Source organism: Alligator sinensis, unplaced genomic scaffold, assembly GCF_000455745.1.
Source record: "Alligator sinensis unplaced genomic scaffold, ASM45574v1 scaffold866_2, whole genome shotgun sequence".
NCBI classification, from domain to species: Eukaryota; Metazoa; Chordata; order Crocodylia; family Alligatoridae; genus Alligator; species Alligator sinensis.
The window spans coordinates 36256-55141 of record NW_005841900.1 but is presented as its reverse complement, the minus strand read 5'-3'; the positions used below and the strand labels follow the sequence as shown (position 1 = coordinate 55141).

The 18886-nt window shown below is 43.3% G+C and overlaps 2 protein-coding genes across 5 annotated transcripts in view; one reads left to right on the top strand and one right to left on the bottom strand.

The window, feature by feature from the left end:
• Positions 1–3522, top strand: part of IAH1 (isoamyl acetate hydrolyzing esterase 1 (putative)) — a 9174-nt gene extending 5652 nt beyond the window's left edge. The window contains exons 5-6 of the mRNA XM_014517311.1: positions 2079–2197; positions 3201–3522. Of these exons, the coding sequence (XP_014372797.1) occupies positions 2079–2197; positions 3201–3383 (302 nt within the window). The 3' untranslated portion in view covers positions 3384–3522. The remainder of the gene's footprint in view (positions 1–2078; positions 2198–3200) is intronic.
• An 851-nt stretch (positions 3523–4373) lies between these two features.
• ADAM17 (ADAM metallopeptidase domain 17) overlaps positions 4374–18886 on the bottom strand; it is a 44384-nt gene continuing 29871 nt past the window's right edge. For 2 of the 4 annotated variants that reach the window (XM_025197609.1, XM_025197610.1), the window contains exons 11-19: positions 18535–18687; positions 16148–16347; positions 15056–15159; positions 14331–14465; positions 12646–12776; positions 11902–11980; positions 10588–10676; positions 8885–8941; positions 4374–6679 (exon numbers count right to left, since the gene is read on the bottom strand). In XM_025197609.1, coding sequence (XP_025053394.1) covers positions 6335–6679; positions 8885–8941; positions 10588–10676; positions 11902–11980; positions 12646–12776; positions 14331–14465; positions 15056–15159; positions 16148–16347; positions 18535–18687 — 1293 coding nt within the window. In that variant the 3' untranslated portion in view covers positions 4374–6334. Of the gene's footprint in view, positions 6680–8884; positions 8942–10587; positions 10677–11424; positions 11571–11672; positions 11713–11901; positions 11981–12645; positions 12777–14330; positions 14466–15055; positions 15160–16147; positions 16348–18534; positions 18688–18886 lie in introns of those variants that run through there. The other 2 variants (XR_003092764.1, XM_025197611.1) reach the window with 2 other exon arrangements.

Genomic DNA, 18886 nt, shown 5'->3' with positions numbered 1-18886 from the left:
AGCAGGCAGATGTGCAGATAAGATTTAGATAAATGCATCTGTGGTAGTCATAGACCATACATTAGCGGTCTGTTCTGCCTTGCATTTGGTGCGTGCAAAAATAGAAGAGATGAAGATAGCCCAGTAAATAAGTGAGAAATATAACACCCTGTACTGTACAAAAGATATTGACTCATTGGGGTTAGGAAGATGCTTCCACCAGAGGCATGTTATTGAATAACTGTTGATGTGCGATTTTATAGCTCACTGAAATAACTAGTACATTGACTGCTAGGGACAAGGGCAAAGGTACTGGACTTCGTGGTCTTTTAGTCTGGTCTGGTTCAGTAGGGAAATTCCTATACTTCTGTTGCAGATGCGAGAGAGTCCTAGGTTTAAATATCACCTTTAAACAGATAAAAAGTTAATACTTTGCAGAGTTTTCATTCCATTATTATAGCAACACTTTGCCCATCTGCATTTTTTAAAAAGTAGGTTATGTTTGACCCATTTTTCCTGGTCACTGCTTTGCTGACATGTGGGTGTGCAGCTTTTGTCTTGCTTTTAAATACAGGGTCTTCATAAATTCCTTGTGCACTTTTAAACTTTAATAACTTAGGTTGCAGGTATGATAGAAACAATCAGTAAACAGCATTTAAAAGCAAATTTATTAAAGTTTTAGGGTTTAGCAGACGAAAAGAAAAGGACCAAAGGCAGAGCTCTAAGACCGTCATCCCATCCCACAGAAAAATTGGAAGAACATGCTGAAGAAGCAATTAGAGAGGCAGAAAAGAAACCAGAAGGTGGAATCACAGAAAGCAAAGCACAGAGGATTCTGTTGAAGGAGGCTGATCAAGAAGAATGAAGTTGGAGTACTAGCTCTGAGCTTTGTTGTGGAAGCAGTCAGAATCTCTGGCAGGAGTAGTTTTCATGGAGTGTACGGGGTGGGAGTGGATCTCCAGACAGTGTTTGAGTCCATCTAAATGACACTAATGAACTCTAGAAGCCCTGGAAAAGCTAAGTGACAGAGCCTGAAGAGACCACGTGATGGTCAGAGAAGAGGATTTCAGCAAGAGAGATCTGCCTTTGATGCCTACCAAGTCAAGTGCATGACTGTTTTGGCCTATTGGAAAGCTGAACCAAGGTAGCAGGTTGAACAGTGTGGATACAGGTAGCTTAGGGTTTGGATGGGTCATCACCAATTAGAAAGTCACTGAGGTTGAAGAGTGGAATATTGTGAAGGGAGGAAAGCTCATGAGGAAGAGTGGGGTGGACAACAATGGCAGTATGGGGATGGAGAGAGAGAGTGTATCATTTGAAAAAGAGAGAGTTGGAAGGGTTTAGTGCAGGCAAAATGCGGCCTGGGGGCCAGATGAGGCCTGCCAGGCCATTCTATCTGGCCAGCGGGGCCCCTAAAAAATTTAGAAAATTAATATTAATCTGCCGTGGGCTACCTGTCACACGGCCCTTGATGGCTTGCCAAAATGCAGTAAGTGGCCCTCTGCCAAAAATAATTGCCCACCCTGGTTTAGTGACTTGATACGTACAAGCTCCTTTTTAAAAAGTCTTTTTCACTTTAATACTTTGCATATTGAGCATCAGAGTTTCTGTAAAACTGAGGATTCTGAGAGAGAGTAGTTGATCTCTGATAATTTAATCATAAATACAGTCTTATTTCAGGATCTCAGAAGTATTTTACAAAGGAAATATTAGGGTTAAAAAAAGAGATCAGAATGACCTGTCTGGTGTTACTGGGAAATAAGTAAGAGACTTGTGAACCTGTTCTCTTAATTCTGTCCTGCTCTCTAGTGGCGTAAGTGCACATGCAGTTTTATGCAAATCAGGTAAATTTGATGCACTTCAGAGCTGTACAAAAGTCTGCCATTGCCTCTTGATTTCACCAACTGCACCTGCTAAATCAAAGCACATTGAAATGAAACACAAGGCTGACATGAGGACTTCAGAGATTAAAATGTATTTAGCTTTGTGTTAGTTTGTGAGGTTGCATCTTATGCTTTAAAGTCAGTAAAAAAAATCATGCAAGATAAATAGTGTAACTGTCTGATTGTTTTCAGTAATATTTTCTTGATTTCTAACAGGTGACAAATTAAACCGTCTCAATTCCACCACTGGGGAATATGCCAAGACATGTGTTCAAGTAGCTAAGGAGTGTGGGACTGATGTAATTGATCTGTGGACACTTATGCAAAGGAATAAGGTAAGGTACAGAAAAAGATTTTGTAAAAATGTTGTCTGGCTTGTGCAAAGCAGTGTGTAGCACAGTGCTTGGGGAGGCAGTTGAGCCACTTCTGCAGAGCTGAAGCAAGGAACCATTATAGATTACACTTTTATGGGAAAAAATTTGAAATCAGAAAACTTCATACTGGGCTAGGAGCAAACAAGGGTGATGTGTCTAAATACACCCCGAATATTCAGCTTGGTTAGCAGACAATACACGGCTGCACTAAAGGTAAATGATTTACTGCACGTATTTCTGTGAAGTAGATTACCAGGCAGCAGTTGCACCCCTTACTGTGCTTGTACGAGTAGTTCCATGATTGGCCCTTTTGCAGTGCAGCTGGATGAACACCACCAGCATATTGAGGCCAGTCTCCGTAAGTGCAGACCCCCTAAGCAACTCTTAATCTAAACACTTATGACCAAATCTGCAAAAGAGCTGGGGGGTTTTCTGTGGCTTGAAAATGTGATCCCTTACTCTGCTCAGATTTGGAAGCCAGTTTGAACCTTTGTGAAAAATCTTAACCAATGGTAGACAATACTACTACTGGCTAGGACCTCTTCTTGAAGCAGTGCTATAGATCTTTGATACTTTTCTTATGTTTTGCCTCTGACTTGGAAAAATGTACTGTAGGTTTTGTCCTTTGGGATCCTGGAATAATTTTAGAAGCAGAATGGATCAACCTGTATTTACTGGCCCATTTATTTGAAGTACCATGAAATTAGCTGTTAGGGCCTTCTATTTAAATTAGAAAAACATTAACAGGGTGTAGGTTATAGCCGTGTTGGTTTAAGGACATAGGCAGACAAGGTTCCTTGGGTGAATCTGATATCTTTTATTAGACCAACCCAAATAGTTGGAGAATAGTTATTAAGCAAGCTTTTGGGTTCAAAAACCCTTTGTCAGGCTAAGGAAGTTTCAGCAGTTGGTGTGTGCTCTTCCTGGATGAAAGTAAAGTAAATGTTTTTAATCCCCTTTACAGGATTTCTCTTCCTATTTATCTGATGGGCTTCATTTATCAGCAGAGGGAAATAATTTTTTAGCAACCCAGCTTTGGTCCTGGATAGAAAATAAAATATCTGCACTGCCTTTGCTGTTTCCTTACTGGCGTGATGTAGATCACCTGAATCCTGAAGGTAGCCTACTAGGAACTCCTGCTCATTGAATTACCTATTTCTTAAACAGATGGAGTTTTGTCCATCAGGCTTATTTTCTGTGGTTTATAGTTAGACAGGAGAATAGTGTTAATGTTTTCTGATTTCTAGAGATTGTTTATGAAAAAATAAAGTTACTTTTAGACCTTCCACTGCATCTGTTTGAAATTATGTTCAGTAGCTGACAAATCAATAAATTATCTAAATTTAAATCAAGTGTCAAACACTTCTGAAACTTTTTTGCTGGACAGCAGATTTTAAATCTAAATTTCACACCCTTCCCACTGTAGCAATGGAACTTCACTATTCCTGCAAATGAAGCTTTCAGAAACTTTCACTAATGTAGAATGCAAGATATGCATCAAGAACCTTACTTGCCTTTGAATTCTTTGCCTCTTGCAACTTAAGAGTTTTTAACAGAAGAGAATCTAAATTGGAAACCACATGCACTTATTGAGGGCATCTTCCTAGAGCAGTGATCTCCAACCTTTTTATGGTGAAGGGCACCCCAGGCTCTACTGCGCCCACCTCTCTGGCCAAGGTGTCTGGGCTCTGACCCAACTTGCCCAGCCCAGATGGCAGGACACATGTACGATTGAGATCGACTGGTTGGTGACCGCTGTCCTTGAGGTTTTGAAACGAACAGTTCCTTTCCTATAGCCAGGCAACAGTTGAACTCTGAAGATGCAAAGTCAAGCACTTAACATAAAGAGATTTGAGGAGGGGGAGACTCAACAACTTGGTATCCTGACAAAGAAGGCAGATGTTATTACTTTCCATGTCTTACATGTTCCTGTTAGTCATTTCTCTCAAGAGAGAGAGAGAGGAGAAAACATGAGCCCGTGTTTTCTTAAATCTATGAGGAAAGAATTATTGGGTTTTTTTAATTTACTGTATAAAAAGACCATGATCCACTATATATACCAGGCCTAGGACAAAATAATAAATCCTTTAATTATTTATAGAATCATAGAAAATTAGGGCTGGAAGAGATCTCAGGAGGTCATAGCAAGGGAGACTTCAGAATAGTTTCTTAGTATTTAATTAACTATAGTTATATACTAGAGTGGCTACATCCAGTTTTAAGAACAGGTTAGGCCTCAATATATTTGATCCTGCTGCCAAGGCAGGAATTAATTAGTTGACTGCTTGAGTGGTCTTCAAGAAATATCCTGGTTGTATACTGAAGGATTACAGCACAGTGTAATAGCTTAAGTTAGAGACATGGCCTTTTGCTACGTAAAAGTGTTTCTGAGTAAGTATTGTGTACAAGTTTCATTGAAAGAGTAATTCTATTAAAAAGTTTTTATTTTTACATTGTACTGGGAGTTGAATCAACTCCTCACACAAAGTTTACCACTGCTTATCAAATCCAAAAACCAGTGTAACTAAAAATAACATGGCTGGTTAAAGATAGGAATACCATAAGGCACAAGTTCAAGTATTAGTGTAACAAGAATCTTAGAAACACATTTCTTTTGTCACAGGTTTCATTAACTGCCATCAAATTTAAAAAAAAATACAAAAGTTTTCCATCACAAAGGTTTCTTGGTTGATGAATGCTTTGCTTTCTAGTGGACATTGATTTATATAAAACAGCCATAGGACATGATTATGGGCTAAAACATGCAGAACTAAGATCTTTCTGTTCTGTCAAAGCAGTAACAGCTGCCCTATGACTCCACTATGGCAGTCCATGTGTTAAGGCAGACTTAAATAACTCCTATACCATTCCTAACACACAGATTACAATATCTGTATCTATTCCTTTTGAAATAAAAGGGAAACCATTAAAGTTGGCAAAGCTTAAGTCATACATAATATACGCTGTAATACCTGTATGGAAACCTTGAACTTAAAAGAATCCCTTACAAAATGTTTCTCTAAAATTGGCAAGCCTTGATTTTTCAGTTTACATTGGAGCTGAAATCAATATAATTTTCTGAATAACCAGAATTGATGCACCAAGTATACTATTTTTTTCAATTAAGTGTTATATGGATCCTTTTAAGAACTAGCTTTTCTTTTAAGTTCCATGGCAACAGACATATATAGAAATTTGAATCAAAATGATTTCACACTGAACCTTGGTTAAAACCTGGGCCTAAGCTTTCTCTACTTATCCTAGATAAGAGTATGCCTTGTTTACCATTGCAGATAAGAATCGTAATTCAGACTGAGAAGACTTGCAAGTAAATGGTTTTTATGCAATGGAAGTAATGAAATGTAAACAAGTTGCGACTGAAAACAGCTTTCAGACAATGGGGATATTTTAAGTGAATTATACAAGATTTTCATTGCTGTGCAATTTCTGTTGGTTTTTAAATGGAAGCCATGCAGTGAAAACCTTGTGCAACTCAGTGTGCGTCTGTTGTATTTGTCATACTCCAGTAAAATGCATTTTAAGAAACAAAAATTTCATTGCACTCATCCTTTGTTCTCAAAACAAAAAGATACTTTATACTGCTTCGAGTTGAGCTTACAGGTACTTAAACTGCTAACTGCTCTAGGCTCTGGAGGAAAAAAAAAAAAAAAGACTCTTGTTCTGTTTTCTTAAAAAGAAAAAAACCCAATGCTTGTGTGTGTCAGTGCTGTTCAACTACAAAAAGTTAAATTATAAAAATGCTAATATACTACACAATCTAATATCCAGCAGGATATTTATTCCATTTTACACCACAGGTTGAAGGAAATGTTAAAGATTGAGAGAAGAAAAAAGCCAAATTCAAAAACAAACTAGTTTTAGTCTGAATTTTGTTTCCAAAAGACAACGTTCTAGAAACTTAAATTAAGGAAGGTCATACACATGACCAGCATCTGCAGTAGGTCGCTTCCTTATTTCTTCTATTCCCTCACAAAAATATATACATAGATCTGTATTTATAGAAATGAAATGGTTTTAGATCAAACAGATTAATTTATTTTGCACACAGGAGTCTCAGGTTTGGAAGGCAGCAAGACACTAGCATTCTGTTTCTTTGCTGTCCACTCGATTTTGACGTTGCAGTTTAAAAGATGAAGCTTTCTCACTCCTGGTGACAGGATGGTCTGTAAGGTCCTCAAAAGATTTGGCAGCTGAGCTGCTATTTGGGAAAGGGTCCTTTTCAAACCCGTCTTCATCGATGTGAGAGTCAGTACTTGGGTCTTCCTGAATAGTATCCATTCTTTGGTGGTCCTGTTTTGGTGCTGCGGCGACTGTAGGCATCACCATGACTGGCTGCAGTGGCTGATGCCGACTTGTGGACTGTGCAGCAGGCTTGATAATTCGCACCGAGGCAGAGTCCATGCTGCTGAGCATTTCAACGTTCTGCAAGATACAAGCAGCTGAGTCAGGTGGGAACGACAGGATAGCTTGTTTGCATTCCCTCACAGGGCAGAAGACAGGAGCATGTGGGAGAAAGCAGCAAAGTTTCAACAACTCAGGAAATAAAGTAACCTGTTGGTTTAGGGCAGCCTACTTGAAGGAACAAAAGCTTTAAAGAGGTGTCCCAATGTTACTGTTTCAAACCACGGTCCAGAGTTGGCCTCATTTAGTTCAGCTGCTTGCGCTTTTGCCATATAAATTTTCTTGTACCAACTTAAACGATCAGCTAAGCTAAGGCTGTTCAGCATTTTCACCTGTGCTGCTGCAGGTCGTGTGTGCAGTAGTCCACCGTCACCCTAGGAAGCAATGGAGGAAGTGGGGGGCCCTGCATGTCCAACACAGCTGGCTACTCAACCTTTTTCTTTTGGACCCAACCAAGACAAAAGAGTTTAATTTACATTTTGCTTAAGTCTGGGCTAGGAGGAGAGTGGCCTGCTGCAACTTAATCCAGATTGGACTGAGATGCTGCTAGGGGAGAAAAGTAAAGCGATGACAGAAAGCATCGAGCTCCTTTATACAAGATTCAGCCTACCCTTCTGTTATTCAAGTTTACACCCTAAGGAGTTCTGTGTTCTAATATATTCAAACAGCAACGCTAGCCACATTTGTTGGTTAAACTGCTGTGATAACCTAGTCCAATCTTGTGTGGAAGTCAGGGGTGCCATGCCCTGTGTTAACTTCAACTGCAAGTAGCACAGGAGTTGAATTGGAGCATATTGCAGAGGAGCAGGGGGGAATCATTTCCGCTGCAATGGAGAACTTATGGTAGGACTGTGCAGAGTAAGTTGCTCCAACAATTAAGAGGAGGTGGGCAAACAGGCCAGGAGAAATGAAGCAGCTTGCCCCAAACTGCACTGCAGATCAGTGGTAGAGCCAGAGTTAGGACACAGGCCCCTCAGTCTCTCACACTAGTACCACATGCACTGGCCCTGAATGCCATGAACATGGTCTCTTTCTGCCTAAGCAGAAAATTGTGCCTTTGCTATGGTTGAGTCAATGTCTGCCACATGGAGAAAACTTCAGTTGTGCATACAGGACCTCAAGTTTCAACTGGTGCAAGAGGTGATACTTGTTTCAGTTGCATTTCCTGGAAAGGCACATAACACCTCTGCTCTGACATTGTACCGGCTTCCAAGAATTTCCAGAAGGACGCTAAACAATCTGGACCCTGCTCTCCGAGGCCTGTCCCTATGTCCATTAAATGCTTTGGCAGTAAAGACCAGCCAAGAGCACTTTGGTTTGTACAGGAGAAAAGTAGAGGCAGGGCAATCTGCAGCAGTTCTGGTCTCTGCAATGCACTTCCCTCTCTGGCTGTACAGGAAACCTGATTCTGGCCTTCAGCTCTCTGCCAGGCCTCTTCATGCTACTCTGGCCTTTTTGGATGGTAATAGCAAAGATGACAGGTTTTTTGGGCAAGGGCAACAGATTGGGGAACATTTTGAATCCTTGGATGCTAATCTTATGGTAATGGGGCTTTTTTTATTTTCAAATAAGATTAGGCATCCAAAACACTAACATACAAATGAAAGGGTGCCAGTTTATTACCTGACCAGCAGAACTGGTAGGAAGCGTCATTGCCTGAAAACTGACAGATCCATCAGCATGGTAGAATTTCTGGTGACCCACTAGAAGTAGCTCAAGAACTTCAGTATGTACTTAATTAAAAACATCCAGCCCCTAAAAGCTATTTTGATTGGAGGGGGTAGGGGACCCATTTAGTAAGTGACATTCTGGTGAAGTCCAAAGTCATTTGATTAACACTTCCACTTCCCTCAGGCAAGCACAGCCAATAAGGGGTCAAATGGTTAGTGGATAAGATATTGAGTTCCAGCCTGGATGCAGCATTCAAACACAGACACTTGCCACAGGACCTACACTTCCTACACTGAATGCTGTGGGTAGCATGAGAGTGAGAGTCATGCCCTCTGATGGGAAGGGGAAGCAGAAGCCATGGTATTTCATTTATTAAAAAAGCCAACATTCATACTGGAACATACACCTCCCAACTTGTTCCATTTCTGTGCCCAGGATGCCAAGGGCCGGCTTAGAGAACAGTTCATTTCAACCCACCCCAATGAGGTGTATTTTCAGATCTAGCTTTTTGCAAACATTGTTGAACAGAGTGCCACTTGCAATCGGGAAACTTACACTGGGGCAAAAGAGAGATTTTGTGTTCTCCTCATACTGTTTATCCAATTTCTTGTCCTACAAAGACAAAATAAAAGCAGAGTTAATTCTGTATCACTAGTTCAGCTTAGTTTCCCCATCCTGTTCCCTCCACATTCAACCACACTCCCAGGAGATCACCTCCCCAGTCTCAATCCATAGCTACAGTTGCCCCAGCACAGAAGTAACAGAGCAGTAGACTCCTTTTCAAATGTGTAGCAACTCCCACAAAAGCACATGCCCAGAGAACCTCTTGTGCAGAAAGCCAGCTCCAAAATATTCCTAATTGTAACAATTCAAATGATAAAACGAGCTGCCTGTGGAAGTCACAGAACCTTTTACCGGAGCGAGGTTCCTCAACTTTTCTTCTTATTGCGTATCCCCTTCCAGATTTACCAGCTGCCTGCAAACCCTTACCAGCACACATCTTATACTTTAACCCCTTAAATGTCAATTATTAGTATAATGAAAGCTAAATCTGCTATTACACAATTTTTTCCATGTGTCCCCCAGAGATGTCTTGCATACCAGTTTGAGAACCCTGCACTGGAAATTTTCAAAACAAGGCCAGTAAGAATCTCGGACAGTTTAGGAACAGTGAACTGTATCTGTGTAGTGCAGTGGTTCTCAACCTTTCTAGACTCAAGGCAGCCCTTGGAAAATGCCAGCCTTACTTTTCACTCATTTTTGGCTACAGAAAAATAGATCAATTCTTTGTTGCAAAGAACCCAGAAAGACTGCAGCAGAGAAGAATGTTTTTAAACACGATGGATTCCTATTTGAAATCTCTGAGGTCATCTTGCGAAGCATGTTTGCACACCTGACAAAGCTAACATACACTACACAGCACTCTGAAAAGATCATGACACTCCAGAGTCCTAAACACCCTGGCTGGGAATCACTAGTATAAGGGAGTGGGCTACACACTCGTGAATTCTCTGCAAGTATCCCTCAAGGGACACAAATCCATGCCTCTGTTGTGTTTCAACAACTGACTTATGGGTCTTCCAAGTGGTAACTTAAAGCCTATGAATATATCTTCACAGACTTAAACTGTAGAGAATTTCACAGCAACATTTAGTATACCAGAACATTTGGTGGATTTTCCTTCAAAACTTAATTTGAATGCCTATCAAGATTTAAAAATTCCCTGATGATTGGACCAAACTCCATATTCCAAGTCTGGATGATATGATATACATGCTTTGTCATCTAGGGACAAGCTAGATGGTTCTGACAAACAAACTGTTTTGGTGCCTGAAGTGAGCCTTCACCCTGTCTGATCTGATTCTATAATCTCAGGTTATAATCTAAGGCTTCAGGTTAAATGAACTTCAATTTTTCTAGCAAGAACGGAGCTTGTACCCCAAGCACATCCCCAGTTTGATCACCATCTCGAAGGCCTAGGTAGCTCTGTCAGCCAAAATATTTTCCAAAAAATTAACCCTAAATTAACATTTTTCCTATGCAAGTTGCAGAAGTCAGTCAGCATCCTGGTAATATTAGGATTCACTGCAAAGAGTAGTCAGCAGGACTTTTACTCATCTTGGGACTGATGGTAGGTTCAAAAATGTTAAGATTGAACTTATTTTTGCCAGTACCTGCTAAACTTCTGCTAATACATACTAGAAAAAGTTTCTTTTCTGAGACACTCTATCCAGTCTCCTTAACTTGGGTTCACTTACCACACAATGGACGAGGATACTGAGAGGAATCCAAAACAGCAGGGAGAACACAAGAACAGAGCCTACTATGTTGTCTGCTAGGAACTTCCCTGTAAAAAAAAATAAAACGAGTGACCTCCCAGACATAATATACGGACCTGTTTCATGAATTTGAGAGGCAATCCAACTCTGAAGTCTTTACTTGTGAATAATCCCGCTGAAGCAGTGAGGTTGCTCCGGTGGGTAAACACTGCAAGACTGGGGCCATATAAATCTCTCCAGGATCCGCAGTGGTTATAATTCTAAACCACAAAACCATTTTTCTGCCTCCTGCATCCCTTAATCTCTGATGTCCCAACATTTTCTGCTAGTGGCTATGAAGTGGGTAAATTCAGTTCTAAAGGGCACATAATTCACTCTGAGCCTCATCAACCATTCATTCACAAAAACCGATCACATGGAGCAAACAAATGTGCATTTCTACTCTACTACGATATTTACTTTGCAATTCAAGGACAACACAGTACATCTATCTTAAGTTACTACAAACCTTTACAATTACTTGGAAAACTGCCATTTTAAAGAGTCTTAAGACTTTAATTTGGAAGACTGAATACCACATGCAATTACCCTGTAAACACCTGGCATTTACCATAATCTTACAGTGTTACCCTATGATTACAGAATCGTGTAGTTAACGCCTTTCAATACAGTTACACAGCAGTGTGCACTGTTACATGCTTGGATGGCACTATGAGGCAAATAAGGCTAAGAACCACTGAGCGTGCACACGTACAGTTCCACAGCTTGCAGTGGATGATGGCTTCAGCTATTTTGAATGAAGATTTCATTGCCTACCCTGTCCATATTGAAATCCCTTAGAAAGACCCATGTTAACCATGATGCCTATGGCAAGTCATTGGCTTCTTTGGCTTGTCTCATACATCTTTGGAATAAAAGTTCTTTGAAGCAAACATCATCCTTCTTGTGGGCTTGGCAAATGCCTCATGTATAGAAAAAAAAAATATTAGGAATTACAAAAAACCTGGAACCTTAAAGATTTGGAAGATGGCATCAGTTCTAACAATGCACATTAGAAAGGAAGTCTGTTGTGGCTCTACCCTCCTAGAAGTTGTCACCCTTGGGCTGGTAAGCCATCATGTGCAGTTTGAAAAAAGAGAAAAAGAAAAGTAAACACAACAACAACGAGAAAGCAAGGAAAAAAATCCCCTACCAAAAAAAATCCCCTACCAATTTCCCCTTCCCTCAAGGTCCTTGGCACTGAATTCCTTTGGAATTTATGCACTTTCAGAATTTGAGATTTTCTTAGCTTACCAAAGGTATTGATGCTGAGCTGATCGATGAAATCCCAAAATCGTTCAATCACATCTTGCACTCTCTTCTCACATTTACCCTGCAAACAAACATTTATTTGGAAAAAACAGAACCTCAATCTTACATTACTTAAGTTATAACCATCCTGCTCACAGGGACTCAAAAGAACATGCTCAGCTCACTTTCTGGCTGCCAATGGCTTTGGTCCAGTTCTGACTAACGACATGCACAACCCCATGGAAAGTCCACGGTTTGAATGTAATTATAACCAAAAGCAAGAGTTTAATTGACAAGAGCAGAAAGCCTACAGCAAAAAATTACATGAACACTAGACAGCCCAAGACAAGCCTGAGGACCCTGAGCTAAATTGGGACTCATGCGCTCTGGGAAAATGTTAGTGTTTCACTGATCTATTTGAATTAAAAAGGCCGTGGGCCCAGCCCATTAAAAATTAGTGTTTCACTGAATTCCATGGTAAGTGTTGCCATTCCCCTTCTTGCCAGTACCTTATGACCACTCATCCACTATTTCCTCTTCCAAAACAATCATTCAATCATTCCATGCATGGAGATTTACATATACCAGCTACTGTTTACAGGCACAGAGATTAGGTCTTAGGCCAGCCCAGTGAACAAACCAGCAAGGGGAAACCAGATTTGAAAGCATAAGTCTTCCACATTTTTCTGTAAAATACCCAAGTACACAAGCAGCAAGCATGCAGGGAGTCTGGCCCAGGGCACTCACGTTCATGTCGCAAAACCCCACCGTGCACGGCTTCCCTTTGCGCAAATACAGGAACTTCTGGCTCGCGTCCACGTACGGCATGCACCTGCCCTGCTTGTCCCGACAGCATACCTTGCAGGAGTCGTCAGTTTCTGAAATGAAACAGCAAACAACAGTTTTTTTGCAGGACTGCAGCTGTGGTTACACCTCATTCAAAACCAAATGCTGCTGATCATCAGAGGCTTCATTTCTCATTCCCTGACTGACTCTGCCCTGCCCAACTGATGGTGCATTCCTAGAGCGAATGGAGCATTGTACAGTGTCTAACCATGCAGAGCTCAAGAAGCTTAGACTACGTAGACCTGAAGTTACTCCACTGGGAGTTCCACGTGGCAGGGTAAGCAAACCAAGGGAACTCAAGCTCTGAGCTGTTCCAGTTTCAAAGACGACATCAGAATGCTGCAGTAACCTAGGGGCAGGTGATGAGCAGTAAAGCATGTGATGTATTATTCAGGCCTTCCACAAATTGTGTTTATTGCCCCTTATTGTCCTGTCAAGTGCCTGAGGAGCCACCACCTGAACAAGTAATGAAGGGCATTGGGGACTGAGCTGGAACAATAACTTGGGTAAGGGATACACATGTCTAGCAGACACACACGAGGGAACTCTCAGTTAATGCAAATTAAATGGTCTTCAAACCCAACAGCCATGCCCCTTTGCCTCCTCTCAGTAACCTATCAGTTAGGAACAGTGGGGTATGTAGCAGTTGCTGATGGTCAGAAAAGAGCTGGCTGGTCATACAGTATGGACTCTCCTCCTTGTTCTCAACTGCTACATCACATTAAAGGTCATTAAAACACCCAAGGAGGAGCTTGGTCAGTTTACGAAGGGGATTATTAATATGATACCTGCAAGAGTACCTCAGTGACAAAGCTTTATGTTCTTAATGTATAATGGACAGTACAAGCCCCACAGAGCACCCCTGGGTAACAAGGCAAGTCATTTATAATCATGCAAGTGGCACAGACTGCCTGTCAAATGTAACCCATTTTGATACAGGCACAGCTGAAGCTGGTGGATAGTTGGTGTGGGAACAGCATGTGCTCAGCTGTTTGCACATTAAGGCTTGCTTCACTGTGACAGAGCCCTCTAATAAAAGCAGACATCAAGATACAGGACCAAATCAGTTTCAGGCCTGCCAACAGCACAGCAGTGATGGCCGAGATAGACAAAAACGATCAGCTGCCCACCACACATCAGGCAATTTGCCGACTGCCAAAACAGCCTCCCACTGCAGCCTTGCCTGCATTCTAGCGACTCTTCTGGAGCTGCAGCGCAAGTCATAAGCAATGGCTCCTGTTAGCAGCCTTGCCTGGGGGCTCCTCCAGCATTCTCTCCTCCCTGCGTTTGGAGGAGCAGCTGCCTGTCAGACTTCTCTTCTGCTGGGACCAAGGGGAAAAACAGATGCCTCTACTTCGCTTTGCACAGTCCCAGCTCAGCAGCCGCATCTCGAGTGCTGCCTGCTTACTGACCTCATGGCTTTAGCCCTTTCCAAACACAAAACAACATCACGGTCTGAGACAGACAGTTTCAGCTCTGGACCCGTCTTTTGAAACTGACCGTGGGGTCCAAGCAGACAACCAATGGGAGTTTGCAGCCCTACGGGGGCAGATCCAAGAGGAGAGGCACCCTCTTGCCATGCTCACCATTGCATGCACACGAACGTAGGCTCTTCTCCCTCTCGCAAAATGGAATACATTCGCCATCCTTGCACTTGCCCAGATCCACGCAGACAGTGTCATCTGGAGCATTCCCTGGTGGAGGGCACTCACTGCTGTTTCCTAGCGGTGGAGAGGACGCATTAGTATGCACCATTTTGGGTAAGGACAGAACGCTGCAATGGCTGGTGGCAGGGTGGAACGACAGACACTCGTTATGTGAATGATTCCCAGCAGCCCCTTTGTGGAGCCAGACTGCAGTCACCTTGAGTTGGCTGCCAGCCAAAACACCCAAAGGAGTGCAGCATGTCCAGCTGGTACCTAGAAGTGTGGCTGGGGGATGTTTAATTGCTGGCTCAGGGTATTCAGACCTTGTGGGTAAGGAGAGAGAGGGGACAGAGAACATACAGTGTGAAGGGCAGCCAGGCAGGGTAACCCCGGCTTCAGTTAGAAGGCAGCTCTGTCAATGCCTCATATCCAGGTGGAAGTTACTGTTGCATGTGGCTTGAGATAGAAGCCAAGCGGAGGTAAATCATACCTTGGCCATATGAAGATTACACTTATTTCCATACACTCATGCATACCTCATGGTACTTAACTGCACTCTAAGATTAGCCCTGCCAGATGTCTAAAGAGCACATAGAGCTAGTAAACAGGTGTTGAACCTTCAGTGTTCTGCTGTCAAGCCCAAGAGGACTGCAACAACAGCATACCAGTGCAATAGGACTCTCCTTTGCAAGTAGCATTTATGGCTTCCTGGCACTTCTTCTGGGCACTTTCAAACTGGCAGCCTTTGCAGCAGGGACTGTTCCGATCACTGTGGGAAGATTTGATGGAGGAAGGGAATAGTAAGCCACATGCAAAAGGAGACAAGTGCACTTGATATCAAAGCCTGACAACCCTATGGAAGCAAGTATACCCAATGATGGCTTCTCAGATCTCCACCTCCTACACACATTCCTCCACCTCTGCTTTTCTGAAGCACGCTGAAGCAGCACATGCAATGTGAAGAAGCAAAGCAGACTATGGAACAAGGTACTGCACTTCCTCAGGATACCCAAGATCTTTCCCCGACTCTGCCATGACAATTACATGCTTTGTGACCTCAGGCAGGTCTTTTCACCTGTGTCTTTTCCTTTTTCCACCTTTTATCATATTCACCTAGCTAATATGTGAGCTCTTCTGCATAATCTTTGCTCCTTTGGGCTCTCCACAATTCTTATGTAATGAGCGTGGATTTTTAAAAACAGTCACAAATGGATTTGGTGCTAACCAAAGAGCAATATAGGTTTCCTCCAGTATAACTGGAAACAGGTCTGGGTTCTAGGAACAGACCATTATCCCTGGACAATAAACAGGGATTTACTCATTGAACAGCAAGGACAAAGCCTAAGGTCAGCTATTGTTGTCACTCCCCAGCTACACAACCGAGTGTCGCCTGGATCCTGTGACAAAAAGCACGTGCTCACATCATTAAAGGCTGCACTGCAGCATGTATGCAGGACAGAGTTACACAGTGGCACAAGGAATGTTAATACTGATGTATTCTGGTTTGAGTGATTTCAGTTTTGTCCTAGTGCTACAAGTACAGAACTATAAAGCACACTGCACTCACCGTGCAGTGCAGTTCTCAGCATGACAGTCGAGAAGTAATCCTGGACCTGCTGTTACATGAAGTAGCAGCATAGACCCTTTTCAGGATGTCTAAATTCTCCCCAGACCGAGTTCCTTAATACTTTGCTGTCCTGCAGACCCAGCCCCACATACCTCTCTCCACCCAGAGCCATAACTTTAATGCCTCTTACCTGCATAGGGCACCTTTCTTCAGCTTGCAGTCAGCAGAGCAGCAGGGATCATCATGCTGGTGCAAAAGGCCAGGGTCGCACTCCTCACCCTCATCCACCCTGGAGTTCCCACACACTTTGTTGTTGCGCTCTTGGAAGCATTCCCGGGCCTTGTTCTCTATGGTCCTATAGATGGATTGTTTACTGCAGTTTGAGAACATCTAAAGAGTCATGCATGGAAAGAGAAACACTGAGGAGGAGTGTGTCATTCCCATTCAAACACTGCACAGTGTAGACTAGGGGTAGGCAAAATACAGCCCGCCAAACGATTCTACCTGGCCTGCAGCCATGCTCTACAGAAGGAGAAGTATACCCAGCCCACAACTGCTCTGGCTTTCGGCACCTCTCACCCTTCCCCTTTCCCGAGCTATAGTCAGCTGCAGCAGCAACAGCCACTCCCCTTTCCCACCTGGCCTGCCGTGCCCTGCTCCCCAGCCCACAGTGTAAGCTCCAAGGCAGGGGGCACTGAGCTCCTGGCCAGGCTTCTGCCTAGTGAGGATGCCTGCCCGCAGCTCTGACCTTGGGGCCTTTCACAGACTGATAAGGTTCTTCCTGCTGACAGGGGATGGGAAGCTGGGGGAAGAGGGCCAGGAATCATGGGTTATCCAGGCTCTGTAGCCTGATAGAGATGTACATGGGTACCGCCAACAGAGTGCTGTGATATGCTCCTGTGTGCCGCTTCAGGCTTCACCACATGGGCACAGCTGGACCAGCTGGTGCAGCTCCTACCCAACCCTGAGTCCCTAGCATGCAGCTGGGTCAGGCAGGAGGCACACCAGCTGCACCTACGTGGCCCAAAGTGACACACAGGAACACAGTGCAGCACCAGCCTGGCCTGGCTGCACACAGGAGACTTGGGGCAGGGGAGGAGATGCAGAGAAAAGGGAGGAACACAGTATGGCACTGGGACAGCCCAGATAACCCATGATTACTGGCCCCCTTCTCCCTGTATCCCCTCCCCTGCCCAGAGTCCCCAGCAAACGGCTGGGCCAGGCCAATGCCACGCTGCATTCTCGTGCACTGCCTCGGGCCATGTGGATGCAGCCAATATGGCTGCTGCTTGACCCAGCCACGTGCTGAGGATTCAGGGCGGGGGAAGGGGTGCAAGGAGAAGAGGGGAACAAAGGTTTGGTTCCCCTAACCATTTTCCACTCACCTCTCTGCCCTTAGATCAGGGGTAGGCAATTATTTGTGCCAGAGGGTCACTTAGGGAGTTTTGGCAAGCTGTTGAAGTGGGGAGGAGAGGGTGGGGGCAGGGGTTACTGACCCAACCTGCGACAGCTCACCACAACTCCCTAACTGGCCCTTTGACCCAAATAATTGCCCACCCCTGGTGTAGACAGTTAGCCTGACCCACCTCCGATCCTGACACTGTAAGAAATAGATGCTGTGTACCTCAAGACCTTGGAAAAAACACAGTTTGTGTTTAAATACTTTTGTTGCCCTGTGACTGACAAGTATCTATGCCCAGCCAGGGGTAGGAGTAGGGGACCAGCTCAGGGGAGCGGTTGCAGGTCCAAATCCAGCCTGCAACTGAGCCACAGGGGCTCAGGGAGAGCAACAAATGCCAAGAAGTAAGGGTGTTTCAGAAAGTGAACAGCAATTTCCAAATAAAACCATTGTGCATGCAATGAGTGGGAAAGTGCACAGGAGCAGGGAACATGTTGGCATAGTTGCACGTGATGTGTGTTCAATAATGTAGAGAAGCAACGTGGTCTATTAAACAATCCCTGCACACAAAACAGTGCATTTCAAAACTGCCATTACTTCCTGAAACACCCTTATAGCTGTGAAGCTGCAGAACTGGGAAGAACCCTACTTGCATGGACCTGCTAGCTTTAAGCCTCTGCAGTGGTTCTAACAAATCAGGGTATTGATACACCTGGTACCTGCAAGTCCATATGTAAGACAGGGATGCTGCTAATTCCACAGTAATGTTGACAAGTTTGAGTTAAGCAAAAGAAGCACTGGCTTAAAAGATACCACTATGCCTCCTAGTAACAAAGCTAAGTGACCAGCTCCTATTTAGAAGCCAGTGCTTTTGGTGCTAAAGGTTTCAAATTCAACTAGTGTTCTCTCTGCAGGTATGCAATACAATTGATCATAAAATACCATCCCCAATAAGGGCCATAGGCATTCAGCCCTTTCGACACTTTGGAAGAGTTTCTCAACAGTGGGACTAGATTGTAAGCACGTCCCCCTCTACTGGCTGTTCAATTAATTAAACACTGTACTAAAAGAACAGACTTTAAATAGACAGGAACTTGTACGTCTAGTGCAGAAGGCTGACTCAGACCTTCCTGACTGCAGCAGCATCTGTATGTGGAATTTACCCAAAATAAATATACCTTGTTGTTCTCATGATCTCCGCTCACAGCAATTGGATACATAACATATTTTCCTCCCTGGTCTTCAGTGGGAGCACATTCTGGCAAGCTGTCAGGGTCATGCTCTGCTCCAAAGTTGTGTCCCAGTTCATGAGTAGTTACCAAGTCTGCTTCCTGTTGGACACGAAAAATATGCCTACAGTCAACATGATCATGAAGTGTGGTGGGAGGTCCTAAGTAATACCAGATCACTTGAATCTTGAGCGATGCATTTAATTGTTATATAGTTCCCCTATTAAAATATAAGGAAGTGCAAAACTGAAGTTAGGTCCTGAAAAATTGCTCCACACATCCAAAGCTAACTCCTTGAGCT